The sequence below is a fragment of the Ursus arctos genome, unplaced genomic scaffold (assembly GCF_023065955.2).
Source record: "Ursus arctos isolate Adak ecotype North America unplaced genomic scaffold, UrsArc2.0 scaffold_9, whole genome shotgun sequence".
NCBI lineage: Eukaryota > Metazoa > Chordata > Mammalia > Carnivora > Ursidae > Ursus > Ursus arctos.
In genome coordinates this window covers 29,602,459-29,625,254 of record NW_026623111.1, presented here as the reverse complement: position 1 = coordinate 29,625,254, position 22,796 = coordinate 29,602,459, and the positions used below count along the sequence as shown (strand labels likewise).

The 22,796-nt window shown below is 42.3% G+C and overlaps 1 protein-coding gene across 1 annotated transcript in view; it reads right to left on the bottom strand.

Moving 5' to 3' along the window:
* Positions 1-22,796, bottom strand: part of NWD2 (NACHT and WD repeat domain containing 2) — a 173,165-nt gene that overhangs the window by 96,373 nt on the left and 53,996 nt on the right. The window contains exon 2 of the mRNA XM_026508709.4: positions 10,645-10,733. Coding sequence (XP_026364494.2) covers positions 10,645-10,733 — 89 coding nt within the window. The remainder of the gene's footprint in view (positions 1-10,644; positions 10,734-22,796) is intronic.

Genomic DNA, 22,796 nt, shown 5'->3' with positions numbered 1-22,796 from the left:
GGAGAAGCCGGCTCCCCACTGAGCAGGGAGCCCGATGTGGGACTTGATCTCAGGACTTAAAGGGATGCACGTCTGCCACCACTAAAAATAGTCAAAAGAACACACAACAGGTCAGAAAGTTTTGAACGAGGGCAACATTACTGTGCTGTGGACATAACTTTCAAGGTCAATACAGCACTCATTTGATTTTGATTTGTGTCCTGTTACTAGAATGTTCCTCCTGTTACTAGAATGTTCATCTTACAGGAGGAGGTAAACAGGGAGGAGTCTAACTTCAGACTAGGTTCGCCAGATACTGTTTACCAGTGGTGAGGTATGGTATGCTGTGACACCCTGCACTACCTTCATATGCTATGGTGTGGTAATTCTCCCTCTGGTTAGAAGGACTTCCCCGAGATGCACAGGATACAAGAAAACAAAACAAAACAAAAAAACCTCTTCAGCTCCACATCGTCCACGGCCACACTTTTACTAGAACCATAGAGCAAATACTGACTTTAGGTCACCTTGCAATTATTCCCTTGGTCATGCGATACGGGGCTAAGATTTACAGAAACATGACTAAGACGGGGCTCTTCTGGGAAAGTCAGGTGGTAAATCCAGCCCAGGGAGGACGGGCTGGTCTGCGTGGTCATACACAATCACCAGAAAGAGGGTCCAACAGTGTGATGTAGGACGATGCTTCACCCAAAGCCTCATGAGGACGACTAACAGCTCGCACCCGAGGCCCTGTGTCTTGGGAGACTTGGCCTCTGGACAGCCCTCACCATTATGATGTGATAGTAAAGAAAACTAAATCATGGACTCAGGCGGGACCTCTGACTTTCTAGGCCTAATGAACGTGCAGACAGAGAGAGGGTGCGAGGAGTTGCTGGGGGCAGAGAAAGAGCCGCGAGCCAGAAGCCACGGAGCGCGCACCCGTGTTGAGTATGAGCTGGAGGAGGTCACTCCATAAGGCAACGGCAGCCAGGCTGTAGCCGGGGACCGGTTTCCGTCAGTGCCAGCGCACCCACCACCACGTCTGTGCCTGAGAGAAAACCCCAAAGCTGGCGCTGTTCCCGTCGCTGGCATTCGGCAACTGCGGGTTCGGAGCGCCCCTCTGGGTGCACCTGTGCCCGTCCTCCTGCTGTGACGCCCTGCACTACCTTCTTGCCGCTCTCCTTGCTCCCACTCCAGTCACAGCACTGAGGCAAGCGAACTTTTCAAAATGCAGATCCGATCCCCAGAGCTAAGATTTCCTCTTACTCTCCCAGACGCTACATAGAGTAACTTATTTATCAGGAATATTATCTCTATTTTGTAAATGAAAAAGTCACTTGTCCCAAGTCCCAGAGGTAGCAAGGAGTAGAGGTGGGATCTGAACCCGGGCTATTAACTTGATGGTGCTTCCCACGCATCCTAGCAGCCTGAAGATAGGATCTAGAATCTGTGATCTGCTTTATGAGATCCTCCGTGATCTCCTCTTACCTAATTCCCCATCCCCATTTCATATCATGTTCTCCCTCACTGTTCATGCTCTAGCTACGTATACCCTCCTCACGTGTGTTTGTACGAGTGTATAAATATACACTGAGATGTCCACACTTTCATATACGCACGTATATTTATACAGACACTTGCACTTACACACCTGTAACTTCATATACCTTTTTCGTGAACGTAAACATGTAAGAGGCTTTTTGGTGCAGTGACTGAGAGCTTGGACACTGGGGCCACACCGCCTTGGTTCAAACCCTGCCCCAGCCACTTCTAGCTGTGAGATCTCTAGCAGTGATTTACTTCTCTATTTCTAGGTGTCCTCATGCAATAAAGGGGAGGAGATGGAATTTACCGAGGAGGCCCATGGCAACGATTAAACAAGTTAATGTACACACAGCACTGAGAGTAAGTGACAGGCCGTGAGTACAACATAATGTTTAAGTTCTTTCCCAAATTTGCCTAGGAAAAGAGGTTCCTTCTGCTTGAAATTTTCTTTTCCACGTGGGCATCTCCATCTACCCATTCTTCAGGATTCAGCTAAGACATCAGTTCCTCAGCAGCTGGCCTGATGCCTCGAGGTTTGATGAAGCCTCCCATCGTGCGTGCCCAGAGCACCCCGTATTTCCTTTGCAGCCAGCAGCACTCTGGTCACCACTGTTCATGACTCCAGGAAGGCAGGGACTAGGCTGGTTTCAGTACTGGGGGATCCAGAGCGCCCAAACTCTGCCTAGTGCAGAGCAGAGGCTCAGTAGATGTGGACCTATAAATGAGGCCCGTGGGACCAGTGACCTAAATCTGGCCCCGAGGACTTGGGGGTAGACATCAGTGAGGAAATTTGGACTTGAAGGTTAATGTGTAGGAGACTTCTTCGGAGAAGGGACTTCTACATAGAACAGCCCCGAAAGACAGAAACGTGACAGCCTGTCCAAACGGAGATGACGAAGTTGCGACATCGTAATCGTGGAAGCCAAAGAAAGCCAAGATCAAGCATAAGAAGCACTTTGTTCTACAGGTAAGAAAACCGAGCTGAAGTTACTTTTTCAGTGGATCATAACTAATTATTGACAAAGCAGATCTCTTAAATGAGTGCTCTTTTTACTGTGCAGTCTTGTTAAAGGTCTCCTCTCCTAGCTACGAGAAATTAAAAAAAAAAGAGGATGGGAAGAAAGAGCTACCTTAAGAATCTGAGAAAAGTTTCACGCTGATTGTACCCAATTGGGACACTTAAATGTCACCTGCAAATGAGGATCTCGCATTCTGCTTACTGAAGGACTAATCTTGGGTGATTTCCAGCATTGGGGTAATCAGCCAGCCACAATTTAGCAGAATGAAATGTTCAGCAAAGCAGAGCTCCTCCAGTGAATTCTGGAGCTCCCCACAGTGCCAGTGCTCTATATTTAGGAGAAATATTAGGCAGCAGATTGTCTGGGCACACAAGTAAAGGCGGAACAATAACGCTGTCTTGGGAAGTCAGGTGTGAGAATTCCAGGAGAGCCCTCCATTGCTGCAGACAGGGCGGGCCAACACTTACAATTACACTGGAGCAACGAAGGTCAATGAGGACATCCTGCTTTCCTTCCCTTTCTCATCTCTATCAATCTTCCTTCCCCCTTTCCACCAACTGGCTCCTGGATGGGAGAAGGGTGATGTCACACACTTACAGTACTGCCACAGAATATCGACTCGGTAAGACCTGCCCGGGCGCTGATGGACGGAACTGAAATGTGAAGTGAGCGAGACAAATGGAAGTGCTGGCCTGAGCGAAACAAGGTTTGATTCAACGAGAGGACACGCAGCTCGCTTTAGAAAGAAGCACACATTTGATTAACAGGGAATGGAAAAGGGCGACGAGTTGACAATGTGGAGAACAGACCAAGGGCGTCACATGGCCTGTCAGTTATAAGGCCGATGATGTGTTCTGGCAACGCAGGAGGCAACATGCGTGCCGAGATTTGTGAGCACGCAGGCGGTGGGAAGGAAAAGAGAACAGAGAAGGAGATGGGGCTCGACAGAGTCAGAGGGCTGTGGCGGAAGGGCAGTCAGTCGGCGGAGGCAACGGCGGATGGACCTTCGGTGTGACACCGAGCCACTGCTGAATTTAGTAACCATTCCCAGGGTGAGGCTCAGAGAGACTCAGGGAATTTCACTTAACCTGCAACTTGGATGCGCGGAGAGAACGTGGCTTACGTTTGTCTAAAACAAAATTTTGTGCCTCCTGTCCAAGTCTCCACCCTCTGGCTCGCAGGACAAAGTGAACGTTCAGTTCTAACCCGTCTAAACCTTAGTCTGTACGGATACTTTCAAGGACTCAATATATTAAGTGCTCATTCTCCCCTCGATCAAAATGCTGAGTCTCTCAAAAGACTTGGCTTCCCTGTTCCCCCGCTTCTGTTCCCTAAGATGGTCTCCAGATATCCTCAGGTCCTGAGGGGGAAAAATGGAGCTCTTGGGCACAGTCCCCAGGTGATGCCCCGTCTGCCTGGTCGCTGGCATCATGGCTGAGCTTGGGGCAGTTGTCGCCCGTGGACTGGTCTTTCCCTCTCAGCTTGGTCAGAGCCTGGGTTGCTCTGCAGCTAAGCCAGGCCAACTGTCCCTGCTTCGGACGAGCCGCCCCAGGCCTCGGGCCCCGGTTCCATCCAGTTTATTCACCACAGGCCTTTTCCTGCAGCCACCTCTCCTGGTCATGGAGACTAGCGCTGGCTCTTAACTCAGCATACGTGACACACGATAATTGAGGGAGCTTGGGAAAGTTAAACTTCATGGTTGCTTGCTGCCATGGCCACGCTGCGGCCATGCCCAGGTCTGCTGGCAGGGGTGGGGTGTGTTGGGGGGTGATGATTATATGGCCACCTCTTCCTGGAGTCCTAAGTAGACAACAGAGGCAACATGCCCTTAGTGCTACCTATCCACCCAGTTCTTTTCACTCATTTAACCCACAGCCCCTTTTCTGAAGCAGAACTCAGAGTAAGGAAAGGAAAAGTGTACCCACTGACTGTGCCTTTCTCTCTCCTTCTACCATCCTCCCAGAGACTACACGGGCTAGGTTCTGGCTCTGCCTTACGGACAAACGGGGCCCTTTTCTCTGTATTATCGTCCTCCAGGCTCAGAGCCCTACAGCACTGGTTGATGTGCTAAGGAAACGATTAAAAGAATTTAGCGGAATCTTCTCTCAAGCCAACAGCCTGACCTTTGAGTTTTTGTCTTTCTTGTATGTGACATAATAGTTCCTAAATATTCTCCCCATTTATATTCCTTCTGCACCAGATGCTAAGCACCCCTCAGACAGATAGATGCTTTTGGTCAGAGGTCTTCTGCTGGACTCAGAAAGGCAAAAGAAAAATGCACATAAATAACTTCATTACACTAGGTTCTTCATCAGGAGAAAAGACTTAAAAAGGTGAGAGGCGGTGACAAATTAACAGTGGCTGAGTGTCTTCCATGGGCCAAGTGCTTTGTGTGACCTCATGACCTCTAGTAATGATCCTGGAAGATAAATAGTATCCCATTCATTTTACAGAAGGGTCAACTGTGTCAAAGAAATCAAGCAATTTGCCCAGAGTCACAGAACCGGTAATTTGCAACCCTAGCATTTGAATCCCAGTCTAACAGAAAAACACACGCTGTTTCCACTAACTCCCATAAAAGGCATAATGTGCTGTATTTGACTGAAGTGCAAACATCAGTTGCAGGCTCTTCCAATACTGTATGTTCCACTAAAAAAAGAAACACACTGTCAATTACACCACGACACACCATTTATTTGTAAGATGAATTCTATTTCTGACAAGGAAAAATGTGAAAAAGAATACCTCTAAGAATGAATTAAATCTGGTAAATACTGCTTAAGGAAGAGGATCTGAGCATCTGTATAGTCTGGCGCAGAAGACAAAACACCCAGGATAGGGAAAGATCAGGAAAAGGTTGCCTTAGTCATTCAGCTATTAAGAAACGGAAGGCTGAGTAAAGACAGAGCCTTGTGAAATGGGAAGAAAAGGTGAACTTCTAAGAAACACCGTGGCAGGTGAAATCAACAGGAATGGGCAGTTTGTAGATTGTAAAGGCTGAAGAATGCACTAGAAGCCAAGACTGTGAAGTCTGGAAGATGGGAAAATGGTAACAATTGACAAACTGGAAAAAGGGAGAAGGATGGTTTCCATTTCAGATATGTTAATATTCCAAAACCAGAGAATTCTCGTCCCGTAATCTGGAGGAGAGAGGCAGAGATGCGGACATGGGGATCGCTCACAGGCACCAGCTCAGGGACGAGACAGCACTCTCACTGGGGGTCTGAGGATGGGGTGACTGGATGTTAAAGGTGAAGGACAAGCAACAGGTTTATGAACGCTGGTGACGAAGATGAAATGAGATAAATACATGCCACTAGAGATGCCGGCTATCCGAGCGTATTCTTAGGGAATGACACAGAGTTGAATGGCTGGACTCAAACGAAAATCACTGTCGGAACGGATGTGTCCTAAGTGCCCAGATGAGTCAAGCGGCCCCTTTAGAGGTTCCTGCCCTAACTGGGTTTACTGTTGAGTCAGATTACCAGTGGGGGCTGGGTGGGGTGGATTTATAAGAGTTCACAGAATAGAAGTGGGGGGATATCTGGAAATTGGAAAAGACTTTTTGAGAAAGCTAGGCCTTGAGCTGGATTTTGAGGTTGGGGGAGGGGTGGGGAAGAAAAGGATTATTTTTTTTTTAAGATTTTATTTATTTGAGAGAGAGAGAGCGAGCACATGTATGCATGCACATGAGTGGGGAGAGGGGCAGAGAGAGAAGGAGAAACAGACTTCCTACTGAACAGGAAGCCCGACACGGGGCTCGGTCCCAGGACCCTGAGATCATGATCTGAACCAAAGGCAGATGCTTAACTGACCAAGCCAGCCAGGTGCTCTGAGAAAGGGTATTTCTGATAAGTCAAGAATGAGCAATTCACAGGATGTGCTTTGAGAGGACAGGCTCGGAGCTCATGTTAGTGTTGGAGAGAATGGGCGATGAACTTGGAGAGACAGAGGGACCCCTGTAGGCAGCAGGGAGCTATTAAGAGCTTTTAAGCAAAGGAACTGACAACATGACCTTTATTTCAAGATTGGTCTGGTGGTGATGCAGAGAAAAACTCAGGCAGGGCGATGGTGTAGGCAGTTCTGCTTAACACGCTTTTACTAAACCCCACTAAATGTTAAACACTTTCAGGCCCTGGGGACTTACGAGTAAGTGAGAACTAGTCTCTTCCTCAACAACTTGTAACCCGTTGGCAGGAAGTGGGGAACGAGCTGAGTGAGGATGCTTTTCATTAATCCAGTCTTTGAAGCAACGAGGGTTAGACCAGAGCCCCGGCGTCGGGAATGAAGCAGAAACCTCAGAGAGCGGGAGCGGATGGCACCGCGGATGGCATTACAAGTCCTTTATTCACTGTGGCCTGCACCGCCTGCTTTTTGCCCCAATCTGTCTGTATTTTCCCCATTTGATTCCCCTCTTTCTCCCTTTCTGTCCTCTTCTCTGGAACCAAGGGCATTAACTGAACACTGGCAAGTCAAATACCGTATTACTTAAAACTTTGTCTTTTTCTGAAGCCATGTGTGTTCTCTGCTCTGAGTGAGCTTGACGTTCCTTCCATTCAGTTGTTTCCATCTCTCAGCAACCACCGATCCGTGTGTATCACACATAGAATCACCCGGAGTTCATAATCAGAGGGTCTGATTAGCTTTTTCATTAAATATCCTTGTTTAAATGGAAAAATTAAGGAAACGCTAGAGAACAGCCTGCCCCCCACCCCCATTCCAGTCTCTTCACAGAGCCTGAGTGACTCTCTTGAACTCAAGTCCTATAATGTCCCCCTTTCCCTTCTTACTCAGTCCAATTCTAACTCCTTAATCTTGGCCCATAAGGTCCCATGTAATCTGAATTTGATGTCCTCTCCTGCAATTACTTCTCTTACTCCACTCCACCCACACTTGGCTTCTTTACCAGTTCCTAGAATATTCTAAACATGCTCCCACCTCGGACCCTTCTCCTGGTTGCCTATGCCTGGATTTCTATCAAGGCATCTGTGTGATTTGCTCCATCACTTCCTACAGATCTCTGTTCAAAGGCTGCCCTATCACTGAGTCCTTCTCTGACTACCTGGCATTCCCTAACCCCCTTACCCTGTCTTACTTTTCCTAAAAGCATTTACTCAATAAAATGCATCTACCACCCCTGGGGATTTATTGTTTATTGTCTGCCTCTCCAAACAATATTGGAAGCTCCACAAGAAGACGGTCTGATTGGTTCGCTTTTGTATTCCCAGCACTTGGGATGTTGCCTGGCGTGTGCTCAATGGTCAGCAAATACTTCTTGAACAAACTGGATGCATGACCGAGAGTTATGCCTAGGATTATAGGGGAGCAAAATGGAGGGGACATGGCATATCCTAGGAGGAACTGGGGGCTCAGAGACTGCTTTCTTAGGCAAGTAATGTTTGGGCTGAGCATTCATTCATTCATATGCTCAGAAAGGCATTCACTTGTTCGACATACTCCCGTAGAGTTTTGCCACGTGTCAGGCCCTATTCCAGGTCTAGGAATGTAGCTGTCATGAAGGCAGACACGTCCCTGTTCCTGTGAAACTTACAATCTAGTGGGACGGAGACAGTAAGCAAGCCAACAGATGAAAAAGGCAACATATCCGATATTGACAGATGCTATGCAGATAACTAAAAGTGGGTGATGGGAAAGAAATCCCCTAGGTGGTTCCTTTAGACTGGGTCACGAGGGAAGCATCTCTAGGAAGTGACATTTTCATGGAGATCTGGAGAGCAGTAAGAAAGCTCCCCTGTGAAGATGATGGAGTGAACATTCCTACAGAGAGAGCACAGCCAGGGACAAACCCTTAAATGAGAAAGGGCTTGAAGTGTTCAAGGAACCATATGGAGAGCTTGTAGCCACAGGGCTGCGGCCAGGAGGAGAGGGGGCCTGACTTAGGATCTACAGGAAGGGTCTGAAGAATGAGCAGGACTTTGGGGCTGGCAGGGGAAGCAGCAGGTTACAGAGCATCGCTGGTGGAGAGGGCGGCATAAACAGAGGCAAGGAGGCTTAAGAGAGATCGCTGTATGTTTGGGTAACTCTAGGAAATTCATTTCTCTGGGTTCAATGCACAGCCAAAGATGGAATCCAGAGTTCTACACAGGTAAACTGTGTTTTTTTTTTTTTTTTTTCATGAAGCTTCTAGCATCATGTTTTGCTGCAGTTGAGAAAGGAGAACTGTCTCACTACAAGATGTAACTTCAGGGAGATCTATAATCAACCAACTAGAAGAAACTATAGTAAAAAGTATATTCTTAGAAGATTCAAGTATCATATATTTGAGCTCCTGTTAAGCTCAGAAGATGGGAAGCAAACGCAACCCTGCATATTTTTATTCCAAACACAACCTTAGATCTGACGCAGTCACCACTCACATTTCAGACAGCGACTGAGGGAGTCACCGTGGAAAACTGGGGGTTCCGTCCCAGCTTTTCTTTGCCCAATGCGGTTTCCACTGCTGCCCAGTATTTCAATGACTCCTTCAATGCACCTGCCTAGAATATCCTTGCTGTCAATTTATACATGGACCTTGTCTTCTACAGCTTTCCTCTGGCTTTAACGGTCTTTTCCTGGGCCTACTTATAATTTAGAAAATATATTTTTTTCTTTATTTTCCTCTCAGCTAATCTGAATACCATGTTTTATGCAGGCTGGTCTGTGGCTCAACAATTCCTCCCTCTACTAAAAAAAAAAAAAAAAGATGCATAACCAAACAAACTCAAAGATGGGATTAACATGCTTCGACACATCTCTTTCTCCATAGTAATTGAGTCTCCAAGGAGTGTCTAAGTCTTCGGGAATCTTGACAGATCAGAATTTTTGTAACAGTTGAGACCCTGTTATCAGCAGAACCAGGTTCCTCAGAGAAGGCAGTGCTGAATTTGCAACTAGGAATTTAATTTAGGTTCACCATTTATCTAGCAAATGGTGACTTAGGAGTAACTTTTCAATATGTGTGGCATAATGATCTGCTGACTGACAGCAGGCACGGAGATCGAAGCCATTTTGAGACCAACGATTTATGCATCGCACAAGAAAGCATCACGAAGTATACAAAGATAAAATATGCAGGAGGAAATAAATGAAGGGGGGAATTTTCTTCCGCTAAGAAAGATGCATTTTGCACTCTTACACCATAAATCTCTGATTACATATCCCTCACTTACCAATGGAAACATACAGTTAAGAAAGCCCTGGAGAGTTAAGATGTCCGTTGTGAATGAGGTTGAAAACTTCTGACTAAATAATACTACCTGTTCCAGGAGCCATTAACTTTTTAACTCTGGGGATGTTTAAGATATGCCGACTGTTTTCTAGTACTTTTCTATTAGGAGGCAAAATCAGTGGTGTCTACAAATGCCAGGATGTTCATGAACTTCAGCAATGACGCACAGTTATCGTCTCTTGAAAGGCTGATCTTTTGGGGTGGGGTGGAGTAAATGGCAAATCCCTGACATGGGAAAAGGGACATTCTACAATGTGAACTTGTAAAAGGCAAGTTAGAAGGGAAGGGCTGGCCAGGCTGCTAAAAGAACACACCTGGGAGAAAGCTGGTCCCATTTTTAGGTGCAAACCATTTCTAGAGACCACAGCCTAGGGGCACGAGCTCAGCAACCTTCACCTTCCTGAGAACAAGAGATCACTGAGAAGCAAATAAACCTGGTTAGAAGGAGAAGATGAGCCAATACCAGGCAGGGGCCAAGACACAGCATAAAAGTGCATAGCACCAAAAATGACTAATTTTTTTTTTTAAGATTTTATTTATTTGAGAGAGAGAGAGAGCAGAAGGAGGGGTGCAGGAAGGCAGAGAGAAGCAGACTCCCCACTCAGCAGCGAGCCCAATGCCAGGCTTGATCTCAGGAGTCTGGAGTCATGACCTGAGCCAAAGGCAGATGCTTAACTGACTGAGCCACCCAGTTAGCCTCAAAAATGACTAAATATTTTATTTCCATTTCCCAGTGTTCCTTTTTACCCATGCTTAAAGAAATAAAAATGTTCAGAGCTTAAAATGTGTTTTTATAACACTGAAGTTGTGACAATAAGCGAGCACAAACGTTATTCAGCTGCCATAATTAAAAATGAAATTAATATCAATTACCTGAAATTCTAATCCATAGTTTTCTCTGCAGAATTCTCTCAATTTAGGATACACATTTTCTCTTAGTGCCTGTCTTTCTGCTCCCGTGTCTGTGATAGAAAAACAAACACATAGAAAGGGAGTTATGTCCACACATAGGCATTTCTGGGGAAAAATGTAAGTTTACAAATTCATATTAACATTAAGATAATCCAGTTGGGTGCCGACTGTGAAATGAAGGGATATCTGACTACCGGGGGAGGAGACCTGCTCCTAGCAGAGCAAGGGGAGCAGAGACCCCTCTCCCAGACGTGCCTTAAGAGCCTGCAGGATGGATGGGGAGCCCCACCGGTCAGTTCCGTGTGTGTTGGCAGAGCTGGGAATTCACGTTTGAGCCTTTGTGCCCACACGGACGCTCACATGAATCTCGTAAGTAGCCGGACCATGCTGCCTTTGGAAGAGGCAGCAGAGAAAACCATAGGGCTATCGGCTATCAGGTGTTTTAGCCCCATTACGTGTAAAAGTTACAAAATCACACACATATCACACACGCACATTAATTTAGTTACTGATTCCAAATACTATCCAATCTCTATCACCATTTCTATAGTATTTAGAAATAATTTGACTTCTACAAAATTCAGTACAGTATCCATGCAACCAGTACAATAGTTAGGAAAGACAAATTGTGGGAGCCAACTTCTAACCTGGTAGATCCCACACCTGGTAGATGTGACCAGCCAGCAGTTTAGCAGACTAAATCCTGCCACCTTGGGCGTAGGGACTGCCTGTTGTAGCCAAGAGGGTAATGGTTTCCCATGTGTTACACCACGTAAAAAATTCAAAAAGCATTTTTAACTATTCGTGTCCTTAATAAAAACACAAGAAGAAACAGAGAACGCGAAACCAGAAGAACCCCAGAACACGTATTTAATGTTGACTGTTTTGTGCAGGAAGGGACTTCTGAAGCCCCCTGTGCTGGGGGATGCGTGCAGCAGAGAGAGGCTGTTCCTTGCCCAGCTAACTTCAGTGAAAGAGGAGGACAGCGATTTTAAAAATCAGGTTCATGTCTTATCTCATGAAAAATACCATTTGCTAAATGGACTTCAATCCCAGCCGTAACTACGAAATATTTGCATACCACATTTATAAGTAAAAACCAGTTTCAAAGACTTCCCTTATTATTCTCAAGTTCATCTGTCCATGCAAATCCAACCATATGCTGTGCTGACCTACTCTACTTTCCTACTGTTCTCAAGACTGTTTTGAGATGGAAATAACCAATCTCAAGAGTCTGAAATGCAGCTGCAGCCTGACAGAGTGACAGAAACCAGTGTTTATAGGGAAACCAAAGACTCAATACAAGCTTCTAGATTACCCCATGGTCCAAATGGATAGGGTCTTTTCTAGCCATAGATCGAACACGGACCCGAAGTCCAAAGCAGGAGCACCCAACAGAGGTGTGGTGCATTTGAGCAGCGCACATGTGTTGTCACTGCCCTGGGGAGGCAGTCTACTCAGTCTTGACCCCATCTATATAATCTCAGCTTCTGTGGCCCACCCTCCATCCCATTTTAAGGGCTAAAAACATTAACTTCACAATAAAGCTGATTAATATTCAATCGATCTCTCTAGAAGGCTACAGGAGTTTAAGACAAATAACAGAAGTCACTTTAAAAATAAAAAAAATACTACCAGATGTGGAAGTTGGGAATAATATGCATAATATAATAAATGTGATTATATTATTATATAATTAAATAAACAGGATTAAGATATGCTAAAATAGTATCAAAATAACACATGAACAATTTTTTTATTTCTTAAAAATGTGAATTGTAACTCATTACTAGGTATTGCCATCTGAATGTGGCCGAGTATGATAAGATAGAAATATAGTCTAATATTTAGTGAGTGCTTACTATAGTCATGTACTAAGTATTTCTATGTGTATTTTCTTAGTCACTTCTGACAACTCTATGAATAGGTAAAATTACCTTTTAAAAAAATATTTTATTTATTTACAGAGAGAGCGTGCAAGCTGAGTGAGGAGCAGCGGGAGAGGGAGAGAATCTCCAGGAGATTCTGTGCTGAGTGCAGAGCCTGACACGGGGCTCAATCCTATGACCCTGAGATCATGACCCAAGCTGAAATCAAAAGTCAGACGCTTAATTGACTGAGGCACCCAGGTGCCCCACTACTCCATTGTTTTTCTAAGAGGAAACTGATACACAGAGGGGTTAAGAGACTTGCCTGAAGTTATAGGACCTCTAAATTGGAGAAACTGGATTCAATCTAGAGAGCCATTTGAATCTGGAGTACTCCACAGTTTACTCTAACCATAGGAAAACTGCAACGGTGCAAAGAATCAATCTTGAAAACAACGCATAGGATAATTTCATGGAATACTTAAGGGATGCCGAACTCGCCTCTCAATCTGGACTCTACCTCCCTGTTCCCATTCTTACTCCCTTTAATCCGTTCTCCATAGAGAAGCCAGACCGATCTTTTACAAATGCAGATCAGATCACAGAAAGCCCTCCAACAGCTCTGCATGGCACTTGGAATGAAATCCACACTCCTTATCTGGAATGTTCTCCCTCTCCCAAAGTGATCTCTTACCACTACTTACGTTACATGCCTACTCATGGCCTTTACTCTAGCTAGGACTTCCACCTGTAATGCTTGTGATCGTCTCATGGCATCTCTTGTCATTCAGGTGTCAGCTTTAGGGCCAACTCCTCAGAGACACCCCTTGGAGCCCTCCATCTACAGAACGGACTCTGTCCCATTGCCTTTCAAATCCTTGGCACATTACTCATCACTACTGTTGCTATGCGTTTACCATCGGTCTCCCCCACTACAACGTGAGCTCAAAAAGGGTCACAACTTCCTTCTGTCTCATTCACTGCTATATTCCCAGGGATCAGAGTCGTGCTCAATTAAGAAATGAGTGAATGAAAAAACCCCACACATGCACCAGTGACCAAAGTGAGCTGACAGGCAATGCTTCCCTTCCAGAAACAGAAGGGCTTGCTACATTACAATCTGTCCTTGGATGGATACAGAATCAAGACTATGGGAAATTCTGGGAAATAAACATTGAAGTTTAGAAAGATGGTTGCATGAAGTAAGTGAATGAAAACCGAAATACTGATTTCTTTTTTGGTTTCTGTGTTTCTGGCAGAACACTAACACTTTTTACCCAATTATGTTGAACCTTCCCAAAGTGTGAAGGAAGCGTATGCACATATCTGACAGACGTTCTGTGTTATTACTTACGTTACAAAAATGACTCAGATTTTCCAGTATTTGTATTAATATGTGATGATTGGCTCTGGAAATGGAAAAGTAATTAAGATAGAATGGATTAATTATAATGGGTGACAGATAAGCTGGCTTAATTATATTAAAAAACCTGATTCATACTAACAGCAAATCCGGATGGTTGGCAATTAAATAACATCAGAATGTCATAAACAGGAAAAATTAAGTTACAGAATGTCACACAGAAAAAGGGACCTCTTACAAAAGCGTAGATCAGAGGCAAGGTATGTCATCATTGACCCTTTCTACACAGTCATCACATCCATTTGTATCTGCCCAGTTCCTTATCCCTTTGAGAAGATGCATTAAAACTTGGGCAGTGCTATTGGGTTTTTAAGGAGTTGCATTCTAAATAATTCCTCAATGATTTCAGAGTTAATGACTAGTCTCTGTGCAGTGTCTGAGTTACTCACAGGAAGAGCCTTAGTCGAGGGAGCATTCTTTTTTTTTAAATTCAATTAGCCAACATATAATACGACATTAGTTTCTGATGTAGTGTTCAATGATTCATTAGTTGCGTATAACACCCAGTGCTCATCACATCACGTGCCCTCCCTAATGCCGTCACCTAGTTGCCCCATCCCCCCCCTCCCCTTCTGCAACCCTCAGTTTGTTTCCCAGAGTCAAGAGTCTATCATGGTTTATCTCCCTCTCGGATTTCTTCCCATTCAGTCCCCCCTTCCCCTATGATCCTCTGTGCTATCTCTTATGTTCCACATATGAGTGAAACCATATAATTGTCTTTCTCTGACTGCCTTATTTTGCTCAGCATAATACCCTCCAGTTCCATCCACAGCCATGTAAATGCTAAGTATTCATCCTTTCTGATGGCTGAGTAATATTGCATTATATATATGAACCACATCTTCTTTATCCATTCATTGAAGGACCATCTTGCCTCCTTCCACAGTTTGGCTATTGTGAACACTGCTGCTATGAGCACTGGGGTGCAGGTGCCCCTTCAGATCACTGGGTAAATTCCCAGTAGTGCAATTGCTGGGTCGTAGGGTAGCTCTATTTTTAACTTCTTGAGGGACCTCCATACTGTTTTCCAGAGTGGCTGTACCAGCTTGCACTCCCACCAACAGTGTAAGAGGGTTCTGAGGGAGAATTCTTAATACCATTATCCCACTTCACGAAGGCTTTAGATTAATTCCAAATTTTTATTAAAAGTGCTAAAATGACCATGCTGCACTGGGACTTCTTACTGCCCCTGCCTCACTGAAACTTAAGGCCAGGGGCGTGAGATTAAGTCACCTTCCTCTAGGCGGCTCAGAAAATTCATTTAGATCCTGCACACATCCTCTGCTACAACTGCTGTTCCAGCCGGTTCTCCCAGGTCCTGCCTGGCTGCTCCCTCTTCATTCACCTGGCCTGTTAGCCAATGATTCATCTGGATATCCCATCTGGTTTTTGTTGTTTCTGTTTGGGTTGATTTCTTGTTTGGCGGCTTCCCAGAGGCTGTCTCCTCTCCATACCTTCTAGGCCCTCTGTGCCCAACCAGCCACACGGACCCTTCCTTACATCAATATCACCAAATCCTGTCAATTTTATCACGAACATCTTTTGAATTTGCCCACTCTCTAGTTTTGCACTCACCATCTCTAAACCCAGAGGGTCCAAAAGTTTATTTGACTGACCTGTTATCTGTCCTTCCTCAATGCAGTCTTATACTCCACAGAGCTGCTGGAGGGAAATCCAAGACAAAATAAAAGCAGTAACTAATCTGATCAATAAAGGCCTTAGCTGGCATCTGGTGGCCCAGAAGATAAGGACCAGAGTGTTCCGCAGATGTAAATGTGTTTTCTAGCGAAGTTCCATCTTCTACTGCTCTCTGCCATACACCCTCCTGGGTACTTTTTCAGATGTTACTGGAACCCGAACCTTGTCCTTACACATACTGCTTTCCAGGCTCAGAATGCCCTACTTACAGCATCCCTTTGCTTGGCAGACGTCAACCCTGATGAGCCCCAGTCAAAAGTAACACACTTAGTGAAATCTTACTAGTCAGAGACAAGCATGCTCTCTCCAGCTCATCCCACAGCACTGTGCTCACCTCTACATAACATCATCTATTATACTTATTATAATTTATAATTTTTAGTTTCTCTGCCCCCATTAGACTTATGAATTCATGAAATTCAGGGACTTTCTCATTCATCTTTACATCATGGAAATTAAAGCAGACCTCAACACATAGTCAACAAATGAATGAACAAATAGATGCTATTTATAATGAAAACATTAATTAAAGCCAGCTAAAGAATTTGTCTCCACAAAGCTAACACAAATCAAAATACAGTGTCATTTTCAAGTAGTAATTGACTATGTTGCCAGCATTAGTTGTCATGTGTGAATCTGGGGCAATGTTATAAAATACATGACAGAGTTTGGTATGGTGGGAATTCATTAGATCCTCTTCCCAATAAGCAATAAAATTCAACAAAATTGTCAAAGCAAGCATTTTAATTCTCTGTAAATCAACCAAAGACCAAAGGCATAAAGCAAATTGAGTAGTGACTGTTCATGAAAAACAACTGAACTCTGGGTAGGCACAAGAGAGTCTATGGGATTCTTCTACCCCCTTTAACCTCCACACTCCTTCTCATGTCTGAGAAGGCCAAGCTGTGAACATCAGAGAGGACTTGCTTGATTTGAAGCTAAGCATGGGAACACTCCATGCCCAGCAGTGTTGTTAGTAGCAGTCGTGGTCTCAGAGGGCGACCAATGAGGGGTAGTCCAGCAGCTCAGCCAGCGTACAGCTTTGTCCAAATTTAAAAAGGAGATAAAGGAAATAAATAGTTTCGGAGGGCCTTGTTAAGCTCTCTGCAAATTTCCGGCTGATGGGAAGGCTACCCACAAACACAAGAGAGACTGAAAGCGAAACATGTATCCGTGGCTGACTTTGAGTCTGTGTATGTGGCGAGTGGAAACATGAGATGATCCAGTGGCAAGTAAAAGTTGGGACAGACGTAAACACTGGCTAAACTTTGCATGTGTTCCCCAACCCACACAGGCAACTGGCAGGGAAGAGAAGCCCTACAGGCTTGAGGCACTTGAGAAGAAACTCTTGACAAATCATTGACTGACACTGATCTATGCAGAAAAGTGGGTGACCCCTGGGAAACCAAGACTATCAGCGTCATCGTCACTGTCACCATCACCGTCAAATAACTGGGGAGAGACATCAGCAGCCTGCACTGTGGGGAACAGATTCCATAAACTCAGTCCAGGCAAGTTACTAAACAAACCAAAAAAAATGCAAACAAATTTTAAAAAAGCACTCCAAGGTAAAAATCAGAATCTAGATTTGTTATAATGTATTACTTAAAATGTCCGCTTTTCAACAAAAAATGTTGATATATATAAAGAAAAAAATGTGACACCTATTGAGGAGAAATAAGTAGTCAATAGAAATTGTTTGAGTGGGTTCCTATGTGAGATTTAGTTGACAAAAACAACCTCAAAACAGCTATTATAAATACATATTCAAGAGAGTTCAGGTAGCCATGTTTAAAGAACAAAGAACAGAAACCTGTGGGACAACATCAACTGTAGTGGTATGTAGGTAAAGGGAGTCTCAGAAGGACCGGGAGTGAGAGAAAGGAGGAAAATAATTTTGAAGAAATAATTGTTCAAATGCCCCAAATTTAATGGAAAACATTAATCTACACATCCTTCAAAGAACCCAAATTGGATAATGACTAGGAGATCCACAGTAAGACATCAAGCAAATGGTTGAAACCAAAGATAAAGAGAAAATCTTGAAAGTAGCAAGAAAAAAATGACTCACCACACACAGGAAAACACTACAATTAAGGGCTGACATCTCATGAGAAGGCATGGAATCCAGAAGGCAATGGAACAACATACTCAAATACTGGGGGGAAAAATGTCAACCAAGAATTCTATATTCAACAAAATTATGTTAAAAAAAAAAAAGGACCTGGAGGACAGGATGTTAAGTGAAATAAATCAGGCACAGAAAGACAATTACTATAGGATTTCCCTTACAGGTAAAATCTAATACAGTCAAACTAATAGTAGTAGAGTGTAAAATGGTGGGTGCCAGGGGCTGAAGGGGGAACCGGGGAGGGAACCGGGGAGGCGCTGGTCAAAGGGCATAAAGTTGCATTTTGGCAAGATGAGCAAGTTCTGGAGATCTAATGTATAGAGATGTGGATATAGTTAACGATGCTGTATTGTAGGCTTTAAATTTGCCAAGAGGGTGGATCTTAAGTATAATCACCACCAAAAAAAGGGGGAAAAATGTTAATTATGTGAGGTAACAAAATATTAATTGGCTTGATTGTGGTGCTTATTTCATGATGTGTATCAGAACATCAAGTTGTACACCGTAAATATACACAATTTATTCTTGTCAATAATACCTCAATAAAATTGAGAAAAGAGGATGAAATAAGAACATTACTGAATTTAAAAAGATTAAGAAAAGCTGAGGCTAGCAGATGTACATTAAGAATTTACTAAAGAAATTCCTTCAAATTGAAAAGAAATAACATCAGACGCTAACAAATCTATACAAAGAATGAAAAGCACTGGAAAAGGTAAATTTGTAAGTATGTAAAAAAAGATCACATAATTATATATTTTTTCTGTATTATTTTATACACTTGAACATTTTTTTAATCATTTCATTTTTTTTAATCATGATAACTATATTATTGAATCCCCATGCCCTATTTCACCCATCCACCTTCCTTCTGGTGACCATCAGTTTAGTTTATTCTCTATAGTTAAGAGTCTGTTTCTTGGGGCGCCTGGGTAGCGCAGTCGTTAAGCGTCTGCCTTCGGCTCAGGGTGTGATCCCGGTGTTCCGGGATCGAGTCCCACATTGGGCTCCTCCGCTGGGAGCCTGCTTCTTCCTCTCCCACTCCCCTGCTGTGTTCCCTCTCTCGCTGGCTGTCTGTCACATAAATAAATAAAATCTTAAAAAAAAAAAAGTCTGTTTCTTGGTTTCTCTCTCTCTCTTCCTTTGCTTGTTTTGTTTCTTAAATTCCACATATGAATGAGGTAATATAATGTTTGTCTTTCTCTGACTGACTTATTCTGCTTAGCGTTATACTCTCTAGCTCCATCTATGTTGTTGCAAATGGTAAGATTCCATTCTTTTTTATGGGTGAATAATATTCCATTATATATGTATACACACACACACACCCCCCCCACATATTCTTTATCCATTCATCAATTGATGAACACTTGGGTTGCTTCCATATTTTGGCTATTGTAAATAAAGCTGCAATAAACATAGGAGTGCATGTATCCTTTTGAATTAGTGTTTTCCTGGTTTTTTGGGTAAATACCCAGTAGTAAGATTACTGGATTGTAAGGTAGTTCTATTTTTAATCATTTAAGGAACCTCCATACTGTTTTCCATAGTGGCTGCCCAACTTTGCATTTCCACCAACATTGCAAGAAGATTCCTTTTTCTCCATATCCTCGCTAACACTTGTTTCTTATGTTTTTGATTTTAGCCATTCTGACTAGTGTGAAGTAGTAACTCATTGTGGTTTTGATTGCATTTCCCTGATGATGAGTGATGTTGAGCATCTTTTCATGTGCCTGTTGGGCATCTGGATGTCTTCTTTGGAAAAATATCTGTTCATGTCTTCTGCCCATTTTTAATTTTTATTTATTTTTAAAAGGCTTTTATTTATTTGACAAGGAGAGGAACAGAGAGAGAGAGAGCACAAGCAGGGGGAACAGCAGAGGGCGAGGGAGAAGCAGACTTCCCACTGAAAGGTAGGGAGCCTGATGCAGGGTTCAATCCCAGGACCCTGGGACCATGACCTGAGCTGAAGGCAGATGCTTAACCAACCGAGCCACACAGGCACCCCTTCTTCCCATGTTTTAATTAAATTATTTGTTTTTTTGGGTATTGAGTTGTATCAGTTCTTTATATACTTTGGAAACTCTATCAGATATGTCATTAGCAAATATCTTCTATTTAGTAGGTTGCCTCTTTCATATATGTCTTTACAAAACATAAGACTATATAATAAAGCAATAATAGAACATTGCATTGTTGGGTTTGAACAAACAAACACACATACCACATGGCAATAACAAAAGGGAGGAAGGAAAAAAATGGAGCTATAGTGGTACAAAGTATTTATGGACTTATTAAGTTAGATTCATCTAAAGTATAATAAATTAACATAGATTTTGTAATCCCTAGAGCACTAAAAAAAAAAAAAAACCTAAATAAAAACAAAGCACAACAAAGGAATTAAAATGATACACTAAAATATTTAACAAAGAAGAGTTGAATGGGAACAGATGAAGAAAAATGACATGAGATATATAGAAAACAAATAGCAAAAGGTCTGAAGTAAATCCAAGCATATCAATGATAACTTTAAATAAGAATAAACACTCAAAAGACAGGCTGGATAATGAAACCATATCCACTTATATACTATCTACAAGTGACACACCTTAGGTTTAAAAACATCAACAGGTTGAAAGTAAAAGGATAGAAAAAAAATAACATGCAAAGAGTAACCAAAAGCAGACTGAATATATAAGAACAGACAAAACAGATTGTAAGACAAGAAATAATATTAGATAAAAAGAGCCATGACATAACAATTTTAAATGTATACATACTCATAAACAGAGCCCTAAAATTTATAAAGCAAAAATGGACAGAAGTAAAAAGAGAAACATTCTAGCATCAGCTGTTGATTTTTATAGTGTATTCTCAAAAACTGATAAAATTACTAAACAGAAAATCAACAACGATATAGAAAACTTAAACAACACTATCAAATAACTTGACATTTGTAGAACTATCCACCGAAAGACAGCAAAACACACATTTTTTTCTAGGGCTCCCATGATAGGTCATATACTAAACTACAAGCAGTCTTGTAAATTAAACAGTACTAAAACCCTAACAAGATGATCTACAACCATAATAGAATTAAATCAGAAATCAATAACAAAGACTTCAGGGAAATCCCCAGACATTTGGAAATTGAACAACACACTTGTAAATAACGCATGTACATCAAAGAACAATGCAAAAAGAGAAACAGATATCTTGAAGTGAATGAAAACACGTTAACAGTTACGAAATGTAACTAAAGCAAAGGTTAAAAAGAAATTTCTATCTTTAAACACCTATAACAAAAATGAAGGGTCTTTTTTTTTTTTAAAGATTTTATTTATTTATTTGACAGAGTAGAGACAGCCAGCGAGAGAGGGAACACAAGCAGGGGGAGTGGGAGAGGAAGAAGCAGGCTCATAAAAACGAAGGGTCTTAAATCAATAACTCAGGGTTCCACCTTAACCAGAAAAAGAAGAGCAAACTCAACCCAAAGCAAAGAGAAGGAAAAAAATCAATGAAAGAGAAAGCAGAAAACAACAACAAGAAGAAGCCAGAGAATCAGTAAAGTCAAAAGTTGGTTCTTTGAAAGATCAATGATATTTATGAACTTTCAGCTAGGTTGACCAAGAAAAAAAAAGGCAAATTATCAAATCAGGAATGAAGGAGAAGCCATATAGCGTACTGACACTATTAAAGTTTAAAAAGTTATAAGGGTATATTATGAATAATAACTTTGTTTCTAATGAATTCAGAAACTTAGATGGAAAGAACAAATTCCAGAAACACAGAAATCATTGGAACTCAGAAGAAAAGGAAAATCTAACAAGATTTATAACAAGTAAAAAAAATTTTTTTGAATTAGTTAAAATAAAAATCTTCTCACAAAGAAAATCAGCATTCCAGAGTGTTCAACTGGTAAATTATATCAATATTTAAAGAAGAAATAATCTAAGGCACCTGGGTGGCTCAGCTGGTTAAGCTTCCGACTCTTGGGTTCGGCTCAGGTCATGATCTTATGGGTGGTGGGATCAAGCCCTCAACAAGCCCCACATTGGGCTGCATGCTCAGCAGGGAGTCTGTTTGAAAGATTCTCTCTGCCTGCCCCTCCCCCTCATCTCTCTCCCTCAAAAATAAATAAATCGTTAAAGAAATAATCCTTTGCAAACACTTTCAGAAAACAGAGGAGGAAGATTTTTCAACTTCTTCAAGTCTATTATTATCCTAAACCTAAAGCCAAAGACATCAAAAGAAAACTCTCTCACACACACACACACACACACACACACACACACACACACAACAAAGGCTACAGACCAATAATATAACCCTCATGAATATAAATGTACAAATCCTTATCAAAATACTAGCAAACTGAGTCCCGGATTATATACAACATGACCAACTGGGGTTTGTACAAGAAGGAGCAGTTAGCTTTAATGTTTGAAAATCGTTAATGTAATATGCCACATAAAGAGAGGACACATGACCATATGATCTCTCCATAGATGCAGAACAAATCACCTAAAAAATCTAATACCCATTCAGGACAAAAACTTGGCCGCAGGAACAGAAAGGAACTTTCTCGTTCTGATAAAGGGCATCTACCCAAAACCCTACAGCAGCACCATGCTTCTTGTGGTAGAGACTGAATGGTTTCCTATGAACACTTTGTCAGATCAGATCTATTCAACATTTTCCTGGAGGTTCTACTCAGTGCAGTGGGGGAAAAAACGAAAGAAAAAAAGAAAAGCATCTAGATTAGAAAAAACACAAATATAACCATCTTTATTCTCAGATGACAAGATCTTGAATGTCAAAAATCCTGAGGAATTCAGAGAAAAAAAACCAAAAACTAATAAATGAGTTCAGCAAAGTTGCTGGATATTCCATACAAAATCAATATTTTATACTCACAACAATCCAAAAATGAAATATAAAAACTGCATTTACAATAGTATTAAAATAAAAAACACTGAAAAAAAATGTAAAA